Genomic DNA, 20,652 nt, shown 5'->3' on the forward strand with positions numbered 1-20,652 from the left:
AGTATAGGCCTGCATATAAATAAATTCATATATGAGAGAGAGGGAGAGAAAGAGGTGGGGGAACAAATTAATGGATATACCACTTTTTATATTGTTACTTTTTTTTCTATTGGCAATATGACAAATTCAAAACTGTTTTTGTCTGTATATACGTGTTCATTATGCATTATGTATGCCTTGTAATTCCTGAAGTAGCCTACTGTTGTGTTTCTTTGTATTTTTGCTGGTGTCTATTTTTTTCTTTTTTTTTTTTTTCAGATATATATTTTCAAATAAGTTAAATTGCATGACTTATCTCATCTCCAAAGAAGACAAAATGTTGGAGCATCGATGGCTGGAGGTTCAGTCACTAAAACTACCGAATTATTTAACTCTTTAACATTTAAACAATCAGGCCTTATCCAGCCCATACAGTTGACCTGTTTTATGTTCAAACTGGCCAAATCTGATCTCTCATAACTATTCTACAATGTCATTCTAAAAGTAAGCAATCACACAAGCAGGCCATATCAGGACCAAATAGTTGACCTGCATTATGTTCAAACCGGTCAGATCTGGAGGACATTCTATCAGTCTGTTTTGTCAAACCACTAAGTTAGAGGGACATAAACACATCAATGTATACTTTGGCTTTCGTCCTTTCAGGATCGATAAATTAAGTACCAGTTGCATACTGGGGTTCATCTAATTGACTGGCCCCCTCCCCCAAAATTTCAGGCCTTGTGCCCAGAGTAGAAAATATTATTGGCACTGTTTATAGCTGCCACATTTTTGGTAAATGAGAGAATGAGAAAATGAGATTCATAAGATTCTTTATTAATCACAATGATCCCGTTACAACCTATCCTGCATTGGTCCCTCACAAGTGAGATTCTAGACAACTGCTTGAGGTGCATCCTTCAGTGCAGATGTATTTTGTCAGGTGACTTTACAAAAAGTATCTCACTCAATAAACTTGATTTCGCAAATTTTAATTAAGTACTGTATATATATATTATATATATATATATATATATATATATATATATATATATACCACCTGGATAATAACCTTATAGTAGGCTTTCCAAATCTCTTCTACAGATATCGGTTACCACATTCTATCATACAGCAGGGATTCTCCTTTTACTGGATATTTATGTGGAAATCCATTAACATTTGCAGATATTTCCTGTTTTATAAATTACATATATATATATTTCTTTACTACCCACAAGGGGCAAAACAGAGGGGGACAAACAAGGACAGACAAACGGATGAAGTCGATTATATCGACCCCAGTGCGAAACTGGTACTTTATTTATCGACCCCGAGAGGATGAAAGGCAAAGTCAACCTCGGCAGAATTTGAACTCAGAACGTAATGACAGATGAAATATGGCTACGCATTTCGCCCGGCGCGCTAACGTTTCTGCCAGCTCGCCACCTCAACATTACATATATATATATATATGATCATTTTAGTGTTTACTTTTCCAAACTTGAAGAGTCAAACAGAGTTTACTGTGGTCAGATGCCTTTCCTGTCATCAACCCTTCCCTGCTTCCAAGCAAGGTGATATTTCCCTATGCCCAGACATGTTTTTTTATGTCTTTTGTAGAATAATGACTGTGTGTGTATGTGTGTGTGCGTGCGTGTGTGATTTTCTGCTTGTGTTTGTTCCCTGGCCACTGCTTGACAACTGGCATCGGGTTCTTTGTGTCTCTGGAATTTAACAGTTCGGCAAAAGAGACCAACAAAATAAGCACCAGGCTTAAAAAGAATAGCTACAGGATCAATTCAGTTGACTAAAATTCAAGGCAGTGCCCCAGTATGGCCACAGTCTAATGAATGAAACAAAAGATAAAAGATACAGACATAATTCAGATTGGAGAGAAATTAGTTCCCTCATTAGAGAAAGATCTTATGCTTAATATATATAGACATGGGCATCTGGTTAAGAAGTCTGCTTTCCAATCACATGGCTCTCATTTTCATCCCACAATGCAGTACATTAGCCACGTGGCTTCTGTTATAGCCTTGAGAATGGAATCCAAGTAACAGAAACTGTGAAGGAGCCTTTTATATGGATATGTAGAAAAGCACCTGAGACTGTGTCACGTACAAACGCACCCATGCTGGTGCCATGTAAAAGGTACTCATGCCAGTGTCACATAGAGAGCATTCATGCTGGTGCCATGTAAGAGCATCAATGCTAGAGCCATGTAAAGGTACCTGTGCTGGTGCCACATAAAGGTACCCATGTCAGTCCCATGTATAAAGGACCCATGCTGGTGCCACATATAAAGCACTAGTACCTATGTCACATATAAGGCACCAGTGCTAGTGTGACACATAAAACACTTGTGCTGCTTCCTCATATAAAGCACTCATATCAGTACCACATAAAAAGCACCCAATACACTCTGTAAAGTAGTAGTCTTTAGGAAGGGCATCCAGCCATAGAAACCATGCCAAAATAGACAATTTGAACCTGGACAACTCTCCAGCTGGCCAGCTCTAGTCAAACTGTCCAACCCACGACAGCATGGAAAATGGACGTTAAATGATGATGATGTTCCTTTTCTTCAGAGATTGACTTAATCTATCACCCTGTTTAACACTACCATTTGGCCCTTGAGCACTTCTAAAAGAGTCCATTTTGTGGAAATCATTCTGGTCAGGGCTCCAGTCTAGACTGCCATTTGCAGTGGTATTCACCTGGAGTAAGTTGAGCCAGCTCTGACCAATGAGTTCACCACATCCCTCATGAATGTTGACCACATCCAACATTCAGCCATAGCATTCCAGCAGGCAAAGTAACTCTTCATCATTTAGCATTCGTTTTCCATGCTGGCATGGATTGAACAGTTTGACTGAAAACTAGAAAGCTTGGGAGCTGCACCAAGTTCCAATCTGTTTTGACATGGTTTCTACAGCTTGATTCCCTTCCTTATGCCAACCACTTCAAAAATGCAAATTTGACAAATGCCCTATTGGGAGAGCAAGAATGTGAGATAGCATGGATGCCCTAGCTGTAGCCATCATTCGTTGTTGAGGCATAGAGTTCATGTTCAGAGTTTCAGTGGGAATATATCTAGTCTAAGGATAACCTTTGAGTCATTATTTCTTCCTTTCTTTCTCATACCAGTTTTTGAAGCCCTGATAATGAACATGGCACTACCTTCTCTCCTCTGACCAAACCATATGAAAAAACAATGCATACTGGCAATCATTTAACAATCATCATAAAGAAAGAAATAATTCTCAGAAGAAGGTTTTTGTCCTTTTTTAACTTACCTATAGCAACGGCTTACAAACACTTCGTCTGTGAAGCCCATGCCACCCCAGTACTGTAAGCAGGAGTCAGATACCTCACGAGCGAGACGACCTCCTTTTAGCTTGCACATTGAAGCATACTTGGTAACGTCATTTCCAGCTATGTACAACCCTGAAAAAAAAAAGAAAAAAGGGTGAGAGAGAGAGGATAAATTAAATAAACTATTTAGTAAAATATTCTGTAGAAAAATTCACCCAGGTTAAAGGTTATAAGGTGACTGAGTTGAAGCACTGACCCACCACCTTTTCTGTAAACCCACTCAGTCAAATGGGGGTTTTACTTTTGTGAATTACATGACAACCTCATTAGTGTTGGTGCCATGAAACAAGTACCCGAGTACACTTTGTAAAGTAGTTGGCATTAGGAAGAGTATCCAGCTGTAGAAACTATGCTGGAGAAAACATTAGAGTATGACAAAGTTCCTTGGCTTGTTGGATTCTGTTGTACTGTCCAACCCAAGCCAGTATGGAAGACAAATGTAAAATGACAATGATGATGGTGGTGGTGGTGGTGGTGGTGGCGGCGGCAGTAGTGTGGTGGTACATGCTTTCATCACAGGAAAAGTTTTGCTCAATGCAGTGCTCCAGCATGACTTAAACACAAAAAAGACTAAAACAATAACAAAACTTTTGTGAACACTGACTACTGATAAGTGAGTAACAAAATTCTTATTTTTTTCTTATTTATTTATTTATTTAATCTTCCCTGTTCAGTAAGTGTTATTCTCCTATTTGCTTCCATCTAGAAACCAAAGCAAATTACTACTATTCCTTCAAAGCAAAGTCTGAAGAAAATAATAGCCAGTTTTCATATTTTCTAGGGGTAAGCATATAGGAAATAACAGCTGTCCCCCTACAACAAAAATCATGTTACACAGTGATAATGAGAGGGAACAGCACTACAGCATATCTGTGATTTATACTTTTATTTAGTTATCTCTTGGGCTTTAGGTATTTTATTTTTTACATGATTTAATATTATACCCTTATTGCATCCATATATTTTTTTCTTTTTATTTCTTTTATTTGTTTCAGTTATTTGACTGTGGCCATGCTGGAGCACCACCTTTAGTCAAACAAATCGATCCCAGGACTTATTCTTTGAAAACCTGCTACTTATTTTATCAGTCTCTTTTGCCAAATTGCTATGTTATGGGGACATAAACACACCAACATCAGTCGGCACCTGGGCAGCTCTTCAAGTGGCCAGCTCCTGTCAAACTGTCCAACCCATGCCAGCATGGAAAATGAATGCTAAGTGATGATGATGATGATGATGGACTAAAAATGAAAAATTCTAACAGGACTGAAGGTACAAAAATTACGAATGTGATGTGTCTCGAATTATGACACTTAATCGTGCTTGCTCATGTTTGTCTAGTTTTAAGCAGGAAGAACATCCAGCTATGAACAGCAATTGCTTCAACAAATAAAGCATTCTACTAATATGCAAAAATGGAAAAATACAAAAGAAACAAAGTAGAAAAATCAACAAAAGAACAAACAAACAAAACTGTTGCATCAATAGAAAAACTTGATCTATTGATTTGTTCCAGCCAGGTATGAAATGTTTTGATACAGCCATTTTGATGCCACTGATATGACATCAATGATTTGATGCTGACTTATTTGACATTAGACGTTATAATGTTTCTCTTGTTTTCCCTGCTCCCTCACTCTCTCTTTCTCTACTTCTATGTGTGAGTATCTAGTTACATTTGTATGTATGTGTTAATGTCTTTCTCTCTTTCTCTGATTCTATCTGTCTGTCTCAACCTTTCTCTGCTTCTGTCTGCTTGTCTCTCTCTCCCCCCTCTCTCTCTCTCACACACACACTCACTCTCTATATATGTATATTTCTGCATCTGCATGTACATGTGTGTGTGAGTGTTTACCTCCAGCGCCAAAATGTACCATCACCAAAAAAAGGTTGAATGTCCAATCAACTGTGCCCAAGTCGTCAGTGCCCAAATATCTATGCCCAGCTATCATATTCCAGCTCCAACCACATTATAAGCAATTAGATCTGTTAATTCCCCTCCAGGTCCCCTTCTTAACTTCAGTTAAGTCTTTTTGTAGAAAAAAAAAAAAGATTGCCCAAAATCTGTTTTTTGAAGAACTATCTTCAATCAATACCAAAATATTATCACAAAGATACCATTGCAAGTGAGACAGCATTGCACCTATCCCAACTCACACCTGGGATACTTACCAACACATTTATGAAAGAGTGCTTTGTACAATTCCATCTCTGTCGCCAGCTCAGCAAGTCTGAAGTGTACCACTTGGTGGTCAAGAACAGACTTATCAAAGATTTTCCGACCAGCTGTATACTCAATAGTTTGTTCAATTATTTTCTCCAGAGGCTTAATCACTGCAGACATAAAACAAAAAAAAAAAAAAACAAATGGTATGTTAACTCAACTCTGAAAGAGAACAATTAAACATTGGTACATTATAAATCTTTAAACTATTTACAGTAAAAGTTCTCAACTATTTTTTACTTAAGGACCCCTTTGATTCCATTTAACTTGGGTGAACCCCCATAATCATTTGATCTTTTAAAAATCCTATTATATTTTTATAATTACATATTATTAGGACTTGTATAAAAATTGTTCACATATTTTGTTAAAATTGTTGAATTATTAAAATATTGTGGACATATAACCAATTTATTGCACATAAAATTAGGGTTAGGGTTAACAAAATCTTATATGGACTGCCAAGGGTCATGTGGACTTTAGTTGGGAACCACTAGACCAGGGGTTCTCAACCGTTTTTTATCTATGGGTCCCTTTGATTAATATTTTTATAGATACTTCTTTCAAAATTCCATTTTTTTTTTTCAAACATTCACCTGTGTAGGTTGAACTAAGTAAAATGTTAGAGAAAGAAACCTGTTTCTTACAATATATACCAATACACACATGTAGAGCAAAATTTTTTTTTCTGGGGCCCTTAAAATACTATTGTGAATCTCCAACTTACTATGTTGTTATACAGAATGCCCCCCACCAAAATCTTATATGGACCCTCAGGAGCTATATGGACCCCATTTCAGAACCACTGGTTGACAGTTTTAACTATGTTAGCGATTTCATAGAGGAATCAGATACGGCTAGATTTGGCTGGTTCAAACAAATAAAGGGGAATAATTTTCCGCAAGTTTTGGCCAGTCTAAACACTAATGGGTTAAACACTGTTATTCTCATAACTTGCTTAAAATCAAAGTTCAAGACAGCGACAAGATAGCAGAATTGTTAGAATGTTAGGCATTTGTCTTTATGTTCTGAATTCAAAATTCCACTGAGGTCAACTTTGCCAGTCATCATTTCAGGGTTGATAAAATAAGTACCAGTTGAGTACTGGGTCAAAGTAATTGACTTATCTAAGCCCTGCGAGCTTGTTGGTCTTGTACCAAAATTTGAAACCAATATCAAAATTCAAGTTATTCCTTCTTTGGGCACCTGAAAACAAAAGTTTCACAGAAAGTAGTTCTAGATAGAAATGTCACAAGAGAACCATGTCAGCAAATGTCTTCACAAACTAGGCTTTGTTGACCAATTCATATCCTTAACAGTACTGTAAGACATAGAGAACCAATCAAAGGTTGGTTTTGCTGCAGGGATTATTGCAAGAAACTGAAAAAAAAACTAAATCTTCAGAAGCTGAAAGCAATAAACTTGTCCCATAAAATTGAAATATTCTCTCACTTAAAACATTATAAAAAATTTTAAAAATTATGAAAGGAAAGTTTTAGAAAATAAACAAGGAATGGAAAACTCACTTCCTGCAGCACCCCACATCCTCTCTTCCTGGAATTGTAACATCTGATACAAGAATCCTTTGCCTTCCTCTCCAATAATGTAGCTCTTGGGAACCCTGACATCTTCCATGAAGATCTGACCTGTATCTGAAGACTTCATTCCAATTTTGCTGATTTTTTTGGTCACATGAACGCCTAAAATTATAATTATCAATCATCATTTCTGACTGGCCTGGTGCAGCCTTCGGGCTCCCCAGACCCCAGTTGAACCGTCCAACCCATGCTAGCATGGAAAGCGGACGTTAAATGATGATGATGATCATCATCATCATTGCTTTTGTTTCTCTACCTTAGTTGAGATTAACTCCCTTTAGTATTGCTTCTTTCTAATACAGTTATGGGCAAAGTGTACCCTGCAGGACTTCCTTAATAGCACGCCAATGAAAAATTACCTCAATTTCCTTCTAGTAACGCAGCGCAGCCCGCCCAGTGATGAGCCATGTCTCAAGCGGCGCACTTCCCCAAAAAGGTTGCCTATGCTTGCACTGATATCACGATTATATAGTTTCAGTGCAAAGAGTACTTCTCTCTCTATCCTCACCTTCCTTGCAGTCTCTCGATCTGCTAGAAATAGCAGCCAAATCTCCTTCAAACTTATATTTAACGTATTAAAATTGGATGACTATACTGGATAACTGAGTTTTACAAATAACAAACTAGATAAAAAGAACATATATAGTCACAGTTGGTATGCCATCTGAAAATCTTTCACCCTTTTGTTACCGCCGTTCTCCATCTCCCGTTTTTTAGATACAAAACCAGACATTTATAAGAAGAAATATGATGGTGTGGCGTTAATGCCTTACTGAATGGCATTGGCAATGTAAGTCACGTGAAACTGCCTTCAACAAGTCAAAAACAGACTCATGCACTCGTCGCAGTTGTAATTACAACGTACAATGTACGGACGTCTCCGCTTTTGCAGTCACTAACAAGAAAGATAACTCTATTTGGTAAAGTCAAGAGTATTCTCCCTTTGTTACTTTACAGCAATTATATTTCGTTTTTTTTTTTTTCTGTATACGTATTTCGATTAAATGAGAATCTTTCTGTATTAACTCTACTTGCAAGAAAAGTAGTCAAATATTCCTCAAACTGTATCAAAATTATGGGATAGTCATGACAAATACCTTTGACTCTAGAACTACACGATCAGGACTAATCAGGGCCGTAAAAGCAATTAAAACAAATTCTAATCCATTCTATAACACTCTGAAAAAAAGGTTTCTATGGCTGAATGCCTTTCCTAATACCAAATTATTATTATTATTATTATTAAGGCGACAAGCTGGAAGTATTGTTAGCACGATGGATGAAATGCTTAGCGGTATTTCACCCATTGCTACATTCTGGGTTCAAATTCCACTGAGGTCGACCTTACCTTTCATCTTTTCATGATTGTAAATTAAGTACCAGCTGAGTATTAGAGTCAATATAATCGACTATCCTACACCCCCAAATTTCAGGTCTTGTGCCTATAGGAGAAAGTATCGTTATTATTATTAAGGTGGCTAGCTCGCAGAATTGTTAGCACACTGTACGAAATGCTTAGCAGTATTTTGCTCATCGCTACATTCTGAGTTCAAATTCTGCTGAGGTCGACTTTGCCTTTCATCCTTTTGAGGTCGATGAAATAAGTTATGCACCGGGGTCAATGCAATCGACTAGCCCACTCTCCCAAAATTACAGGCCTTGAGCCAATTGTTGAAAGGATTATCATTATTTTTATGGAAGGCGACAAGCTGGCAGAATCGTTGGTCCCTGAATAAGATTTGCTTAAGGATGATGAATGAAACGCCTATGTTTCCAGAAGTTAATTATTTGCACTCCAAAGAATTCCTCTCAACACACAGCTATGATGCGATCGGAGATGCACAAATCATTAGCCACTAAGAAACATGCTCAACTTAAGGTCAAACAACTGACAAGCAAATCTGTGGAACTGAGCAGAATATTTTTCTGTAGACCATCTTTTTATACCAAGACAAACATTTAAATGATAATACTTCCAATCAGTTAACATCAGAAGACATGAGAGCCAGTGCCTGGTACTGCATCAGGGCATTTATTACCCTGCACTCATAAGCAAAAGCAGGGTATTGTAATCACTCATCTTTGTTTGATTGTGTGTTTGCAAAATTACTGGAAAAGAGCTGAATGAATTTTCACCACATTTGGCAGAAATACTCATTGGGTTAGTGGATCGAAATGATGAACATCTGGTTTGACTATCTTTAAAAAAAAAATTTCTTTTAATTTTTAAAAAACCAAACTTACAAATTTTCCAATAAGGGAGTGGTCATATCATTTTGTTCACTTTCTTTTTCATATGAATCAACCCTTGTCTGCCTATGTATAGACCAAGGTGTACTTATACGCATGGACATGTGCATACATACATATATACATAGATATACAACTCTGTGTGTGTGTGTTGTGTGTGTGTGTGCATGTACATGCATGCATGTGTATGCATGCATGGATTTGAGCATTTCATTTATTTACAAGTTGATTTCTTAATTTCACTGGAGTATAAATACCTAAAATGGTGATACTTAAAAAAAAAAAATTAATTCAGTTCAGTTAAAAAGCATGGGTAAGCAACACATTGTAAGCCACACCATAATTTGCAAAAAAGTTTATGTGTGTGCAGGGTATGCATCACCCCCTCCAATGCCTTTTTTTTCCATTATTATTATTAAGGCAGTAAGCTGGCAGAATCATGAACACACCAGACAAAATGCTTTGCAGCATTTCCTCTGGTTTTACGCTCAAAGTTAAAATTCTATCAAGATTGCCTTTCGTTTCATCCTTTCAGAATTGATAAAATAAGTACCAGTAGAGTACTAGAGTCAAGTAGCTCTTTTCCCAAAATTTTAGGCCTTGTGCCAATAGTAGAAAGAATTTATATTCAGCAGTAGCTTCCATTTGAAAATTTTGGAAAATACAAAAACAAAAATAAAAAATCAAGAGAAATAAACAAAAAGTGAAGTGGAATCTCACCTGGTAAATTCATTGGCATACAGATGAGACTCTTGTTCTTGTGAGAAGGTCCACCAGATGTATTGGCTAGCAAACACATCCAGTCTGCTTGGCAACCATTTGTTATCCACATCTTCTGACCATTGATTATAAGGTCATCTCCTTTTGTTACAGCCTTTGTTTGAATACCTGAAAGTAGACTTTTAGTTTTACAAGATGCCAAAACTCAAAGGGAAATATCAAATATATATTACATTGGGCTGACTAATTCTTACTAAATTCTTCCTTCAGAATATTTTGTGGTTAAGAACAAGAAATATTTTAGCAAATATTGATACTTTCTTAATTAACATACACTCAAACGCACCAACTAACACATGCACACACACACACACACACACTATACCAAAATGTGCATCTCTTAATAGAGTAGCTCATCTTGCAACACTGCTAAAGACCATGTCTTCTTAAACACCACCATTGCTACTACCTATATTTGCTGTTCATTATTCTATAAGTAAAAATAGTTGAATGACATCAAAATAAAGTTTCTTTCTTCTACATTCCCCTATCAATCCAACATCAATGTTGAACCCTATTACATCATAGTTAACATTATTATACACTTTCAGGTGTGTGTGTGTGAATAGATAGATATACATATATATACACACATATATATATATATATATATATATATATATATATATATATATATATCTTCATTATCATCATCCTTTAATGTCCATTTTCCATGCTGGTATGGGTTGCATAGTTTGACCTGATTTGGCAAGCCAGAGAGCTGCACCGGGTTCCAGTCTGATATTTGGCTTGGTTTCAATGGCCAAATACCCTTCCTAATGCCAACCACTTTACAGTGTGTGCCAAGTGCTTTTAACATGAAACCAGCATGAGCATTTTTGCATGGCACTAGCATAGGTGATTTTTATGTGGCACCAGCACAGGACTCTTCTGGATTCAAATTCCACCAAGGTCGACTTTGCATTTCACCCCTTTTGAGGGTCAATGATATAAGTACCAGTTGAGAACTGGGTGGGGGCCGATGTAAGTTGATTACTCCCTACCCTGAAATTGCTGGCCTTGTGCCAATATTTCAAACTAATATCAATGTAGTTAAGTCATTTTCATTAGTTTACAGAATATACCATCTGGTATGACCTGTTGTTCAGCATAATAGCATTGGCCAGTAAAACTTACCCTGTAATGAGCAATAATAGAAGAGATGGGAGGGGAATATGTCCATAAATCCTCTCGTGAGAAGCCTAGTGTATATACCATCAAGGCTATCTTGAAGCTTCTTCTTCACAGTACATGTTTCAACTCCATGGAGAAGCATGCGCTCTACAGATGCCCTAAAGAAGGCAGGCCTTGTTTACTTTGAAATACTTGATTGCCAGATGTTTTGAAGTTTTTTTGCAGATATTCCAGGCTAATCAGATGATGATGCCAAGATGAATTCTTTGCCCTTACTATCTTAATTATCTCCATTTACTCCACTTCTCTCTCTCTCTCTCTCTCTCTCTCTCACACACACACACACACACACACACACACAAATAAACAAACAAATAGTGACATAGTTTAGTACTTACTAGCAACATCTGATCCAGCTCCCACTTCACTGACCCCAATACAAGCCACATAGTCTCCAGCTATAGTTGGAGCCAAGAACGTTTCCTTCAGTTTATTACTGCCAAATCTGAAAATGCACAATTCACATTAAATTACATTTAATCTTGGAACCTCAAGTTTATAAAGTAAGATCAAATAAAGAAATCAAATGCTTTTCAAAATACAACCCAATGACTGGTGTAGTAGCATAATAGTCAATTGCTACAAAGATAAAGGTGACGCCCTAGATACAAGTAATTACAGAGGTATCAAGCTGTTGGATCAGGTAATGAAGGTTACGGAAAGGGTCATAGCCCAACTGATTAGAGAGAGAGTCAACCTGGATGAGATGCAGTTTGGTTTCGTGCCAGGGAAAAGCACCACCGATGCCATATTTCTGGTGAGACAGCTGCAGGAGAATTACCTAACCAAAGATAAAACTCTGTACCTGGCTTTCGTTGACTTGAAGAAAGCCTTTGACAGGGTCCCCCGTTCCCTTATCTGGTGATCAATGAGGAAACTAGGGATAGATGAATGGTTAGTGAGAGCTGTGCGTGCCATGTACAGGGACGCTGTTAGTAAGGTGAGGGTTGGCAACGAGTACAGTGAAGAATTCCGGGTGGAGGTTGGGGTCCACCAAGGCTCAGTCCTCAGCCCCCTCCTATTTATCATAGTCCTCCAGGCAATAACGGAGGAATTCAAGACAGGATGCCCCTGGGAACTCCTCTATGCTGATGACCTTGCTCTAATTGCTGAATCACTATCAGAACTCGAGGAGAAGTTTCAGGTGTGGAAGCAAGGATTAGAATCGAAGGGCCTTAGAGTCAATCTAGCTAAAACCAAAGTCCTAATAAGTAGGAAGGTAGACAAATCCCAAACGCCCTCAGGTAGATGGCCCTGCTCGATCTGTAGAAAAGGCGTAGGTAGGAACTCTATAAGATGCACCAAGTGTAAGCTATGGACACATAAGAGGTGCAGCAATGTCAAAGGAAGGCTAACTCGGAATATAGTTTTTGTATGTGGCAGATGCTCTGGTGCAATAAACACTGAAAATGCGCAGAGACCATCTTCCGCCACATTCCAGGGAGAAAAACTAGAAATAGTTGATAGTTTCCCTTACCTAGGTGATCAAGTCAGTAGCAGGTGGGGGGGCGAAAGTGTAACTGCTCGAGTAAGAATAGCCTGGACAAAGTTCAGAGAGCTCTTACCTCTGCTGGTGACGAAAGGCCTCTCACTCAGAGGAAAAGGCAGACTGTATGACATGACGCATGTATACTAACAGCCATGCTACATGGCAGTGAAACATGGGCCATGACTGCTGAGGATATGTGTAAGCTCACAAGAAATGAAGTCAGTATGCTCCGATGGATGTGTAATGTCAGTGTTCATACCCGAAAGAGTGTAAGTGCCTTGAGAGAAAAGTTGGACCTAAGAAGCATCAGATGTGGTGTGCAAGAGAGACGTCTACGCTGGTATGGACACGTGGTAAGAATGGATGAAGATAGTTGTGTGAAAAAGTGCCACACCCTAGCGGTTGAGGGAACCTGTGGAAGAGGTAGACCCAGGAAAACCTGGGATGAGGTGGTGAAACACGACCTTCGCTCTTTAGGTCTCACCAAGGAAATGACCAGAGACCGAGACCATTGGAAGTATGCTGTGCGTGAGAAGACCCAGCAGGACAAGTGAGGCCACAACCCGTGGCCCCTACCTCGGATGTAGTCAGTCCACCTGTGCATACCTTTCTTCTTGGGACACATAACTCTACTTGTGAAAACCTGTTGAGGCAAGTGAAAATCAAAGAATCAAATCAAAATCGAAATCGATCAACATCAATGGAATTTGTAGTTTGTGGTACTAGTGCCAGTGGCACATAAGAGAACCATCTGAACGTGGCCGTAGCCAGCACCGCATCGACTGGACTCCGTGCTGGTGACACGTAACAAACACCATACGATCGTGGCCGTGCCAGCCTCGCCTGGCCTCCGTGCCAGTGGCATGTAAAAAACACCATCCGAGCGTGGCCATTCACCAGCCTCATCTAGCAAGACTAGTGAAGCCATAACCCGTGGCCCCTACCTGGGACGTAGTCAGTCCACCTGTGCATACCTTCCTTCTTGTGACACTTGTGAAGACCTGTTGAGGCAAGTGAAAATCAAATCAAATCAAATCAAACCAAATCAAAATAGATGAACATCAATGGAATTTATATCCTTGTGGTACCAGTGCCGGTGGCACATAAGAAAACCATCCGAACGTGACCATAGCCAGTACCGCATCGACTGGCTTCCGTGCTGTGGGCACGTAACAAACACCATCCGATCGTGGCCGTTCGCCAGCCTCGTCTGGCACCTGTGTCGGTGGCACATAAGAAAACACCATCCGAGCGTGGCCGTCTGCCAGCCTCGTCTGGCACCTGTGTCGGTGGCACATAAAATCACCCACTACACTCTCGGAGTGGTTGGCGTTAGGAAGGGCATCCAGCTGTAGAAACACTGCCAGATCTGACTGGCCTGGTGCAGCCTTCGGGCTTGCCAGACCCCAGTTGAACTGTCCAACCCATGCGGACGTTAAACGATGATGATGATGATACTGTCACACTTTGGCACTTTCTACTTCGTGATGACACAGATATATATAATATCAGATTTTACATCACTTTTTATAATGAGTATTTCAGTTGTCCAGTCAATGAAACTATTAATCAGTTAATTGTATTATAGTGTATATGACCAAATATCTTATTTCTTTATTGCCCACAAGGGGCTAAACATAGATGGGACTAACAAGGACAGACAAAGGGATTAAGTCGATTACATCAACCCCAGTGTGTAACTGGCACTTAATTGATCGACCCCAAAAGGATGAAATGCAAAGTCGACCACGGCAGAATTTGAACTCAGAATGTCGCAACGGATGAAATACCGCTAAGCGTTTCGCCCGGCGTGCTAACGTTTCTGCCAGCTCACCGCCTTTAACATTTCTTATTTCTTTATTGCCCTCATTTTTGGTCATTTATATGACCAAATATCTAAAGTGTGAGAGTTGTGTGATAAGACTGGCTCTTTGAACTACAAGTTTAGTCTGTCAAACTATAGCATCCACAGTTTTTTTTTGTCAACTCATTTTCATTCACAAATTTTGGGTTGATTTGAACCTGAAGACATGTATTAATCTCAGTGGCAGACTATCAGAAGCAACAACAACTGAGAGACAGGACCATTCTAGCACAGCCAAATTAGGAAAGATGTTATAATACATGTGCAGCCCAGGATAAGACAAACTGGGATGAAGAAGGAGCTATGGAAGCCCAGACCTGCCAGTGAATTAACAGCAAGTTCTCACCTTACTTGTCCAGCAAGCAACAAAATATTTCATGTCTATATTAGACCTGACATACTCTCTCACTCCCTGGACCCATGACTGAAGTCACGCTCAGCAACCCATGAAAATGATGAACACAAGATGAAAGAAGAAATGTTTGGTATGGAGTGTAATGAATATAAGATGATATATGATATATATATTAGAGGATATATTGGAGGATGCATTCTGGGTTATAAGATGCTGTGAGATCAAAGTAGCAAGAGAGTATATTACAAAGAGATAATAGAGGGGAAGTATAGTATGTAGTGTGTCTTTTAACATGTTAGCCTTTTGTTTAATATAGAAGACCTCACTTTTACATCCAGCCCATATTCTGCTGGTAACAGTACAAAATTTATTGATGATGATGATGATAAAAAAAGCAATGATGATGTGCTTATAATGATGATGTTGATGACGATGATGATGATGATGATATCAACCAGCATGGCTGTCTGGTTAAGAAGCTTGCTTTCCAACAATGTGGTTTGGGGTTCAATCCCAGTGTTGCACCTTGGGTAAGTGCCTTGTACTATATAGCCCTAGGCAGACGAACCAAAGTCTTGAGAGTGAATTTGGAAAATGGAAACTGAAAGAAGCCTGTCATGTGCCTATGTGTTTGTGTCTTGACATTATGTGTTTGTTGTAAATGAGTATCACCGTCATACAAGTGATGTTGTTTGATTCCAATCTTCAAGAAAAGAAAATGTTTAACTATAAGGAAATATTATCTTGCTTGGAAACAGGTGAGCACTGGCAACAAAAAGAGCATCAAGCTATAGAAAATCTGCCTCAACAAATTCTGCTAGCACAGAAAAGTGAACGTAAAATGATGATGATGATCACAATGCCAATAACAGTAATGACAATGAAAATTTTAAGAATAATACTAATAATGAAGGCAGTAACAAGGAACATTATTATTATTATTATCATTAAAAAATTTTTTTTCCTTCTTTCTTCAAATTTTCTTCAGGGCAGAAAAGCTCATTGTATGCATTCCCAGATTACACACACAAATTCACAGGTAAAATATGTATTTAAAAAATTAATAAATAAATAAATTCATGAATGGATGTTGTTTTCACAGCGATAATGCTTTTCTCGTTAACACGATTTTTTGCACTTCCTGTAGGGATAGTAAGCTTGGTATCATTTTCAAATAAGTTTCAGTACCTTTTTTTTTATCATTCCTAGAGATCCTACAATCACTGGTACTGTAGTCGCCTTGAGATGCCACATTTTTTCAATTTCTATTAGCAAGTCTTTATATTTACTGATTTTGTCAAATTCTTTCGCTGCTATATTGTGATCGCAAGGAATACTCATGTCAATTAATAAACACATCCTTTTTTTTTTCATAAACACATCCTTCTTATATCTTATAACTATTATTATAATTATTATTATTATTACTATTATTATTATTACTATTGCCAATAAAAAAGTAAAAGAACATACTTGGCAAGAGCAGGAGTACTCATGTCGGTTTGTACACCAATAGCCATTGGAATGGAACCACAGTTGATGTTTCCAAGTTCTTCAGCCACAGCCATTGAGTAGGAGAAATCAAGACCAAGTCCACCATATTCTAAATATTAGAAATAAATAAAAGTAAAAATTAAAAATTAATTTTACAAATTGTTTTTTGGAGGGGAGCAGAAGTTAAATACATTCATCTATATTGACCTAGTATTTCACTGGTACCTATTTCAAACACCAAATCCTTCATCTTAAAGACCTAAACAATGAAAAGCAAAGTTAACCCCTGTGGGATTTGAACTTGGGTTGTCTGCTGCAAAACGATTTGTCAGTAGCTGCAGTTTAAATAGTTGTGTCACCCACTGCATTTTCAATATTGATAATAATTGTTTCTAGTTTAGGAATAAGTTTTGAGGGGGAAAGAGAGTTGTCAATACATCGACCCCGGTACTTGACTGGTACTTTATTTTACTGAGCCCAGAGGGATGAAAGGGCAAGTTGAATTCAACAAGAACATAAGAAACCAGAGCAGATACAACAAAATAATTTTTTCCAATGCTCTAATAATTCTGCCTGCTTGAATAAAGATAATCCTTTCAATTATAGGCACAGGGCCTGAAATTTTGTGGGAAGGGGCTGGTTGATTGTATTGACTCAGTGCTATACTGGTACTTATTTCATTGACCCTAAAAGAATGAAAGGCAAAGTCAACTTCAGTAGAATTTGATCCCAAAACATGAAGACGGGTGAATTGTTGCTAAGCATTTTGTTTAGCATGTTAATGATTCTGCGAGCTTGTTGCCTTAGCTTGAACAAAAATAATAATAATTTTTTTCTAGTTTTCGGCACAAGGGCTGAAATTTTCAGGGAGTTGGAATTAATCAACTACATTGATCCCAGTATTCAACTGGTACTTATCTTATTAACCCCCCAAAAGAATGAGATACAAAGTTATCTTTGGTGGCATTTGAACTGAGAACAGAAAGAGCCAGAAGAAATTCCACTAACCATTTTGCCCAATATGTAAACAATTCTGCTCACCAACTTAATAATTGTTTCTCACATAGGTACATGGCCAGAAATTTGGGGTGAGGGGAAACAGTTAATTATATAAAACCCCAGTACTTGACTGGTACTTTATTTATCAACTTCTGAAGGATGACAGGCAAAGTTGAATTCAGCAGGATTTGAACTCAGAATGCAAGAACACTAAATAAATGCCAGACATTTTCGGTTGATGAAGTAACAACATTATTGGTTTGAGACCTCATTATTCAATTAACACTGCAGAATATTGATACTGTCTGATTTTCAAAAAGGATTAAAATATGCAGTCATGGCTGTGTGGTTAAGAGGCTTGTTTTAGAACCATGTCATTTGGAGCTCAGTCCCAGTGTGTGACATCTTGAACACGTGTCTTTTAATATAGCCCCAGGTCAACCAATGCCTCGTGAATGAATTTGGTAGACAGAAGCTGTGTGGAAGCCAGTGTGTGTATGTGTGTGGGGGTGCGTGTGTGTGTGTGCATGCATGCATGTGTGTCTTTGTGTCTGTGTTTATCCCACCACCACCTTTTGGCAACCAGTGTTGGTTTGTTTATGTCCTATAACTTAACAGTTAAGTGAAAGACACAATACTAGAAGTACAAGACTTAAAAACATAAGGACTGGGGTTAATCTGTTCTGCTAAAAACCCTTCAAGGCAGTTCCCCCATACAGCTGCAATCCAATAACTGAAACAAGCAGAAAATAAAAAATAACCAATACTATGAACTTTTTCAAAAACTACAGTCCAACACATCCTATATCGGATACAAGTTATCCAGAAGGCACCACAATTTGTGCTCTTCTTCCTTAGATGCTAAATTTGGTTGATATGTTGAATTTCTAATTTTTCTTATTTCTTTATTGCCCACAAGGGGATGAACATAGAGGAGACAAACAAGGACAGACAAACAAATTAAGTCGATTACATCGACCCCAGTGAGTAACTGGTACTTAATTTATCGACTCCGAAAGGATGAAAGGCAAAGTCGACCTTGATGGAATTTGAACTCAGAACGTAACAGCAGACGAAATACCGCTAAGCATTTCGCCTGGCATGCTAACATTTCTGCTAGCTTGCCCCCTTCATCTAATTGCTAATGAATTTCCAATTTTTCTGCACTCTACTTTCCCGCCCTGCTCAGTTTCTGAATGTTGAGCGCTTACGAAAGCAATAGAAAGCATGCCAGAAGTAAATATACCAAGACGTCAATGACGGTGAAATATGTTCCACATGAGCAACATTTACCAACCAGTGTATTATATGGTTCCAAATTTTGGCATAAGGCCAGCAATTTGGGGAGAAGGGTCAAGTCGACTACATCAACCCCAATGCTCAACTGATACTTATAGTCATTCAGTCAAGTCTATTCTCACAGGGGGTGTTGTGACTCTCACCACAACACATACATACATACTACATGCATGTATGCATGCATGCACACACACACACACAAGTACATTATGATTGAATGATAAGTTTATTTTGCAACCACAAGATCCAAAGTTCAACCCCATTCTGTGACACCTTGTGCATATGTCATTTTCTATAGCCTTGAGTTACGCCATACCCTGTGAGTGGAAATGGGTCAATGGAAACTGTATAGTAGCTAAGCATCCAGTAAAACCATTAACATTAGCTGTGAGTCAAACGAGCTACAGAAGTCTTCTTTTTTTTAAGGACCTAGAGGAGAAAAGACAGTGGCCATTATATTTTTCAGGATCTTCATGACTGGTAAGGGACTTAGCCAAATGCTTACAACAAAGTGGACTCTTCTAAAGACACCCAAGGCTAGGAGGTGCATTAAACTAAAGAGTATGTTAGTCTATAACCCCATCACCCAGAACTAAGACACTTCTGACATGCTTCCATACAGTTTCCACATCTAACAAATTCCACTCACAAAGCATTGGTCAATTCTGGAGTGTTTATTCCAAATGATTCCCTAATTACAATAGAAAATGTTTTAATCCTCAAAAGAGCAAAATAGTGACTTACCTGTTGGTTTGTTGACTCCTAGAAAACCTTGGTCACCAAGTTTCTTGAACAGCTCATGAGCAGGGAAAAACTCTGCCTTCTCCCATTCATCAACATAAGGGTTTATTTCTTTCTCAATGAACTATATATAGAAAGGCAAAAATACATAAATAAAAATAATAAACAAATGATGTTGATGTCATAAGAATTCATAAGCTGTGAGATAACATAAAATAATTCTTTTTTGAACACTGAAGCTTGAAGCAGACAAAGCCATAAATGACAGCTTGTAAATAGTAGTTTCAAATTTTGGCACAAAGCCAGCAATTTGGGGGGAGGGGTGAAGTCGATTACATCAACCTTAGTGCTAAACTGGTACTTAATTTATTGACCCAGAAACAATGAAAGGCAAAATCAAGCATGTGGGAATTTAAATTCAGGATGTAAAGGCTGATGAAATTCCACTAAGAATTTTACCTGGCATGCTAATGATTCTGCCAGTTTGCTGCCTTATAGCTTGTAAATATTAGGCTAAAAACCCTTTAGAAAGAAAAAATTAAAGTCTGCCAGTGGGAAATGAAACTACATCTTCTGTAAACATGACAGGCCATTCTACCACTGGACCAAAGCAACACTCAGTTTCTCTATTCATTTTTAAAACTTTATTCTTACTAGTGAGAATTGTAAATTGTTGACCCAATATTTACATGCTATTATTTATAGCTTCTTTAGCTTCAAATTTCATTGTTCCAAAATTATAAATGAATGAATTTAAACAGTTTTTATGTCAGTTTTTCTGTTATTGAATTTTACAAATAATGAAATTTGTGTGACTTGTTTCCAAGGCTTATAAATTATCATCATCGTTTAACATCCGTTTACCATGCTAGCATGGGCTGAACGGTTCGACAGGGGTCTAGGAAGCCAGGAGGCTGCACCAGGCTCCAGTCTGATCTGGTAGTGTTTCTACAGCTGGATGTCCTTCCTAACGCCAACCACTCCGTGAGTGTAGTGGGTGTTTTTTAC

The 20,652-nt window shown here is 38.2% G+C and overlaps 1 protein-coding gene across 3 annotated transcripts in view; it reads right to left on the reverse strand.

The window, feature by feature from the left end:
* The window catches only part of LOC115213442 (probable acyl-CoA dehydrogenase 6), a 30,976-nt gene that overhangs the window by 1,156 nt on the left and 9,168 nt on the right, over window positions 1-20,652 (reverse strand). For all 3 annotated transcript variants that reach the window (XR_004999677.1, XR_004999676.1, XM_029782417.2), the window contains exons 2-8: window positions 19,648-19,768; window positions 16,585-16,714; window positions 11,742-11,848; window positions 10,150-10,317; window positions 7,108-7,281; window positions 5,530-5,691; window positions 3,279-3,429 (exon numbers count right to left, since the gene is read on the reverse strand). Coding sequence is in view for 1 of the 3 variants with exons in the window: in XM_029782417.2 (XP_029638277.1) it covers window positions 3,279-3,429; window positions 5,530-5,691; window positions 7,108-7,281; window positions 10,150-10,317; window positions 11,742-11,848; window positions 16,585-16,714; window positions 19,648-19,768 (1,013 nt within the window). In the remaining 2 variants the exon portion in view is untranslated. The remainder of the gene's footprint in view (window positions 1-3,278; window positions 3,430-5,529; window positions 5,692-7,107; window positions 7,282-10,149; window positions 10,318-11,741; window positions 11,849-16,584; window positions 16,715-19,647; window positions 19,769-20,652) is intronic.

This window comes from Octopus sinensis, linkage group LG6 (genome assembly GCF_006345805.1).
Source record: "Octopus sinensis linkage group LG6, ASM634580v1, whole genome shotgun sequence".
Lineage (NCBI taxonomy): Eukaryota > Metazoa > Mollusca > Cephalopoda > Octopoda > Octopodidae > Octopus > Octopus sinensis.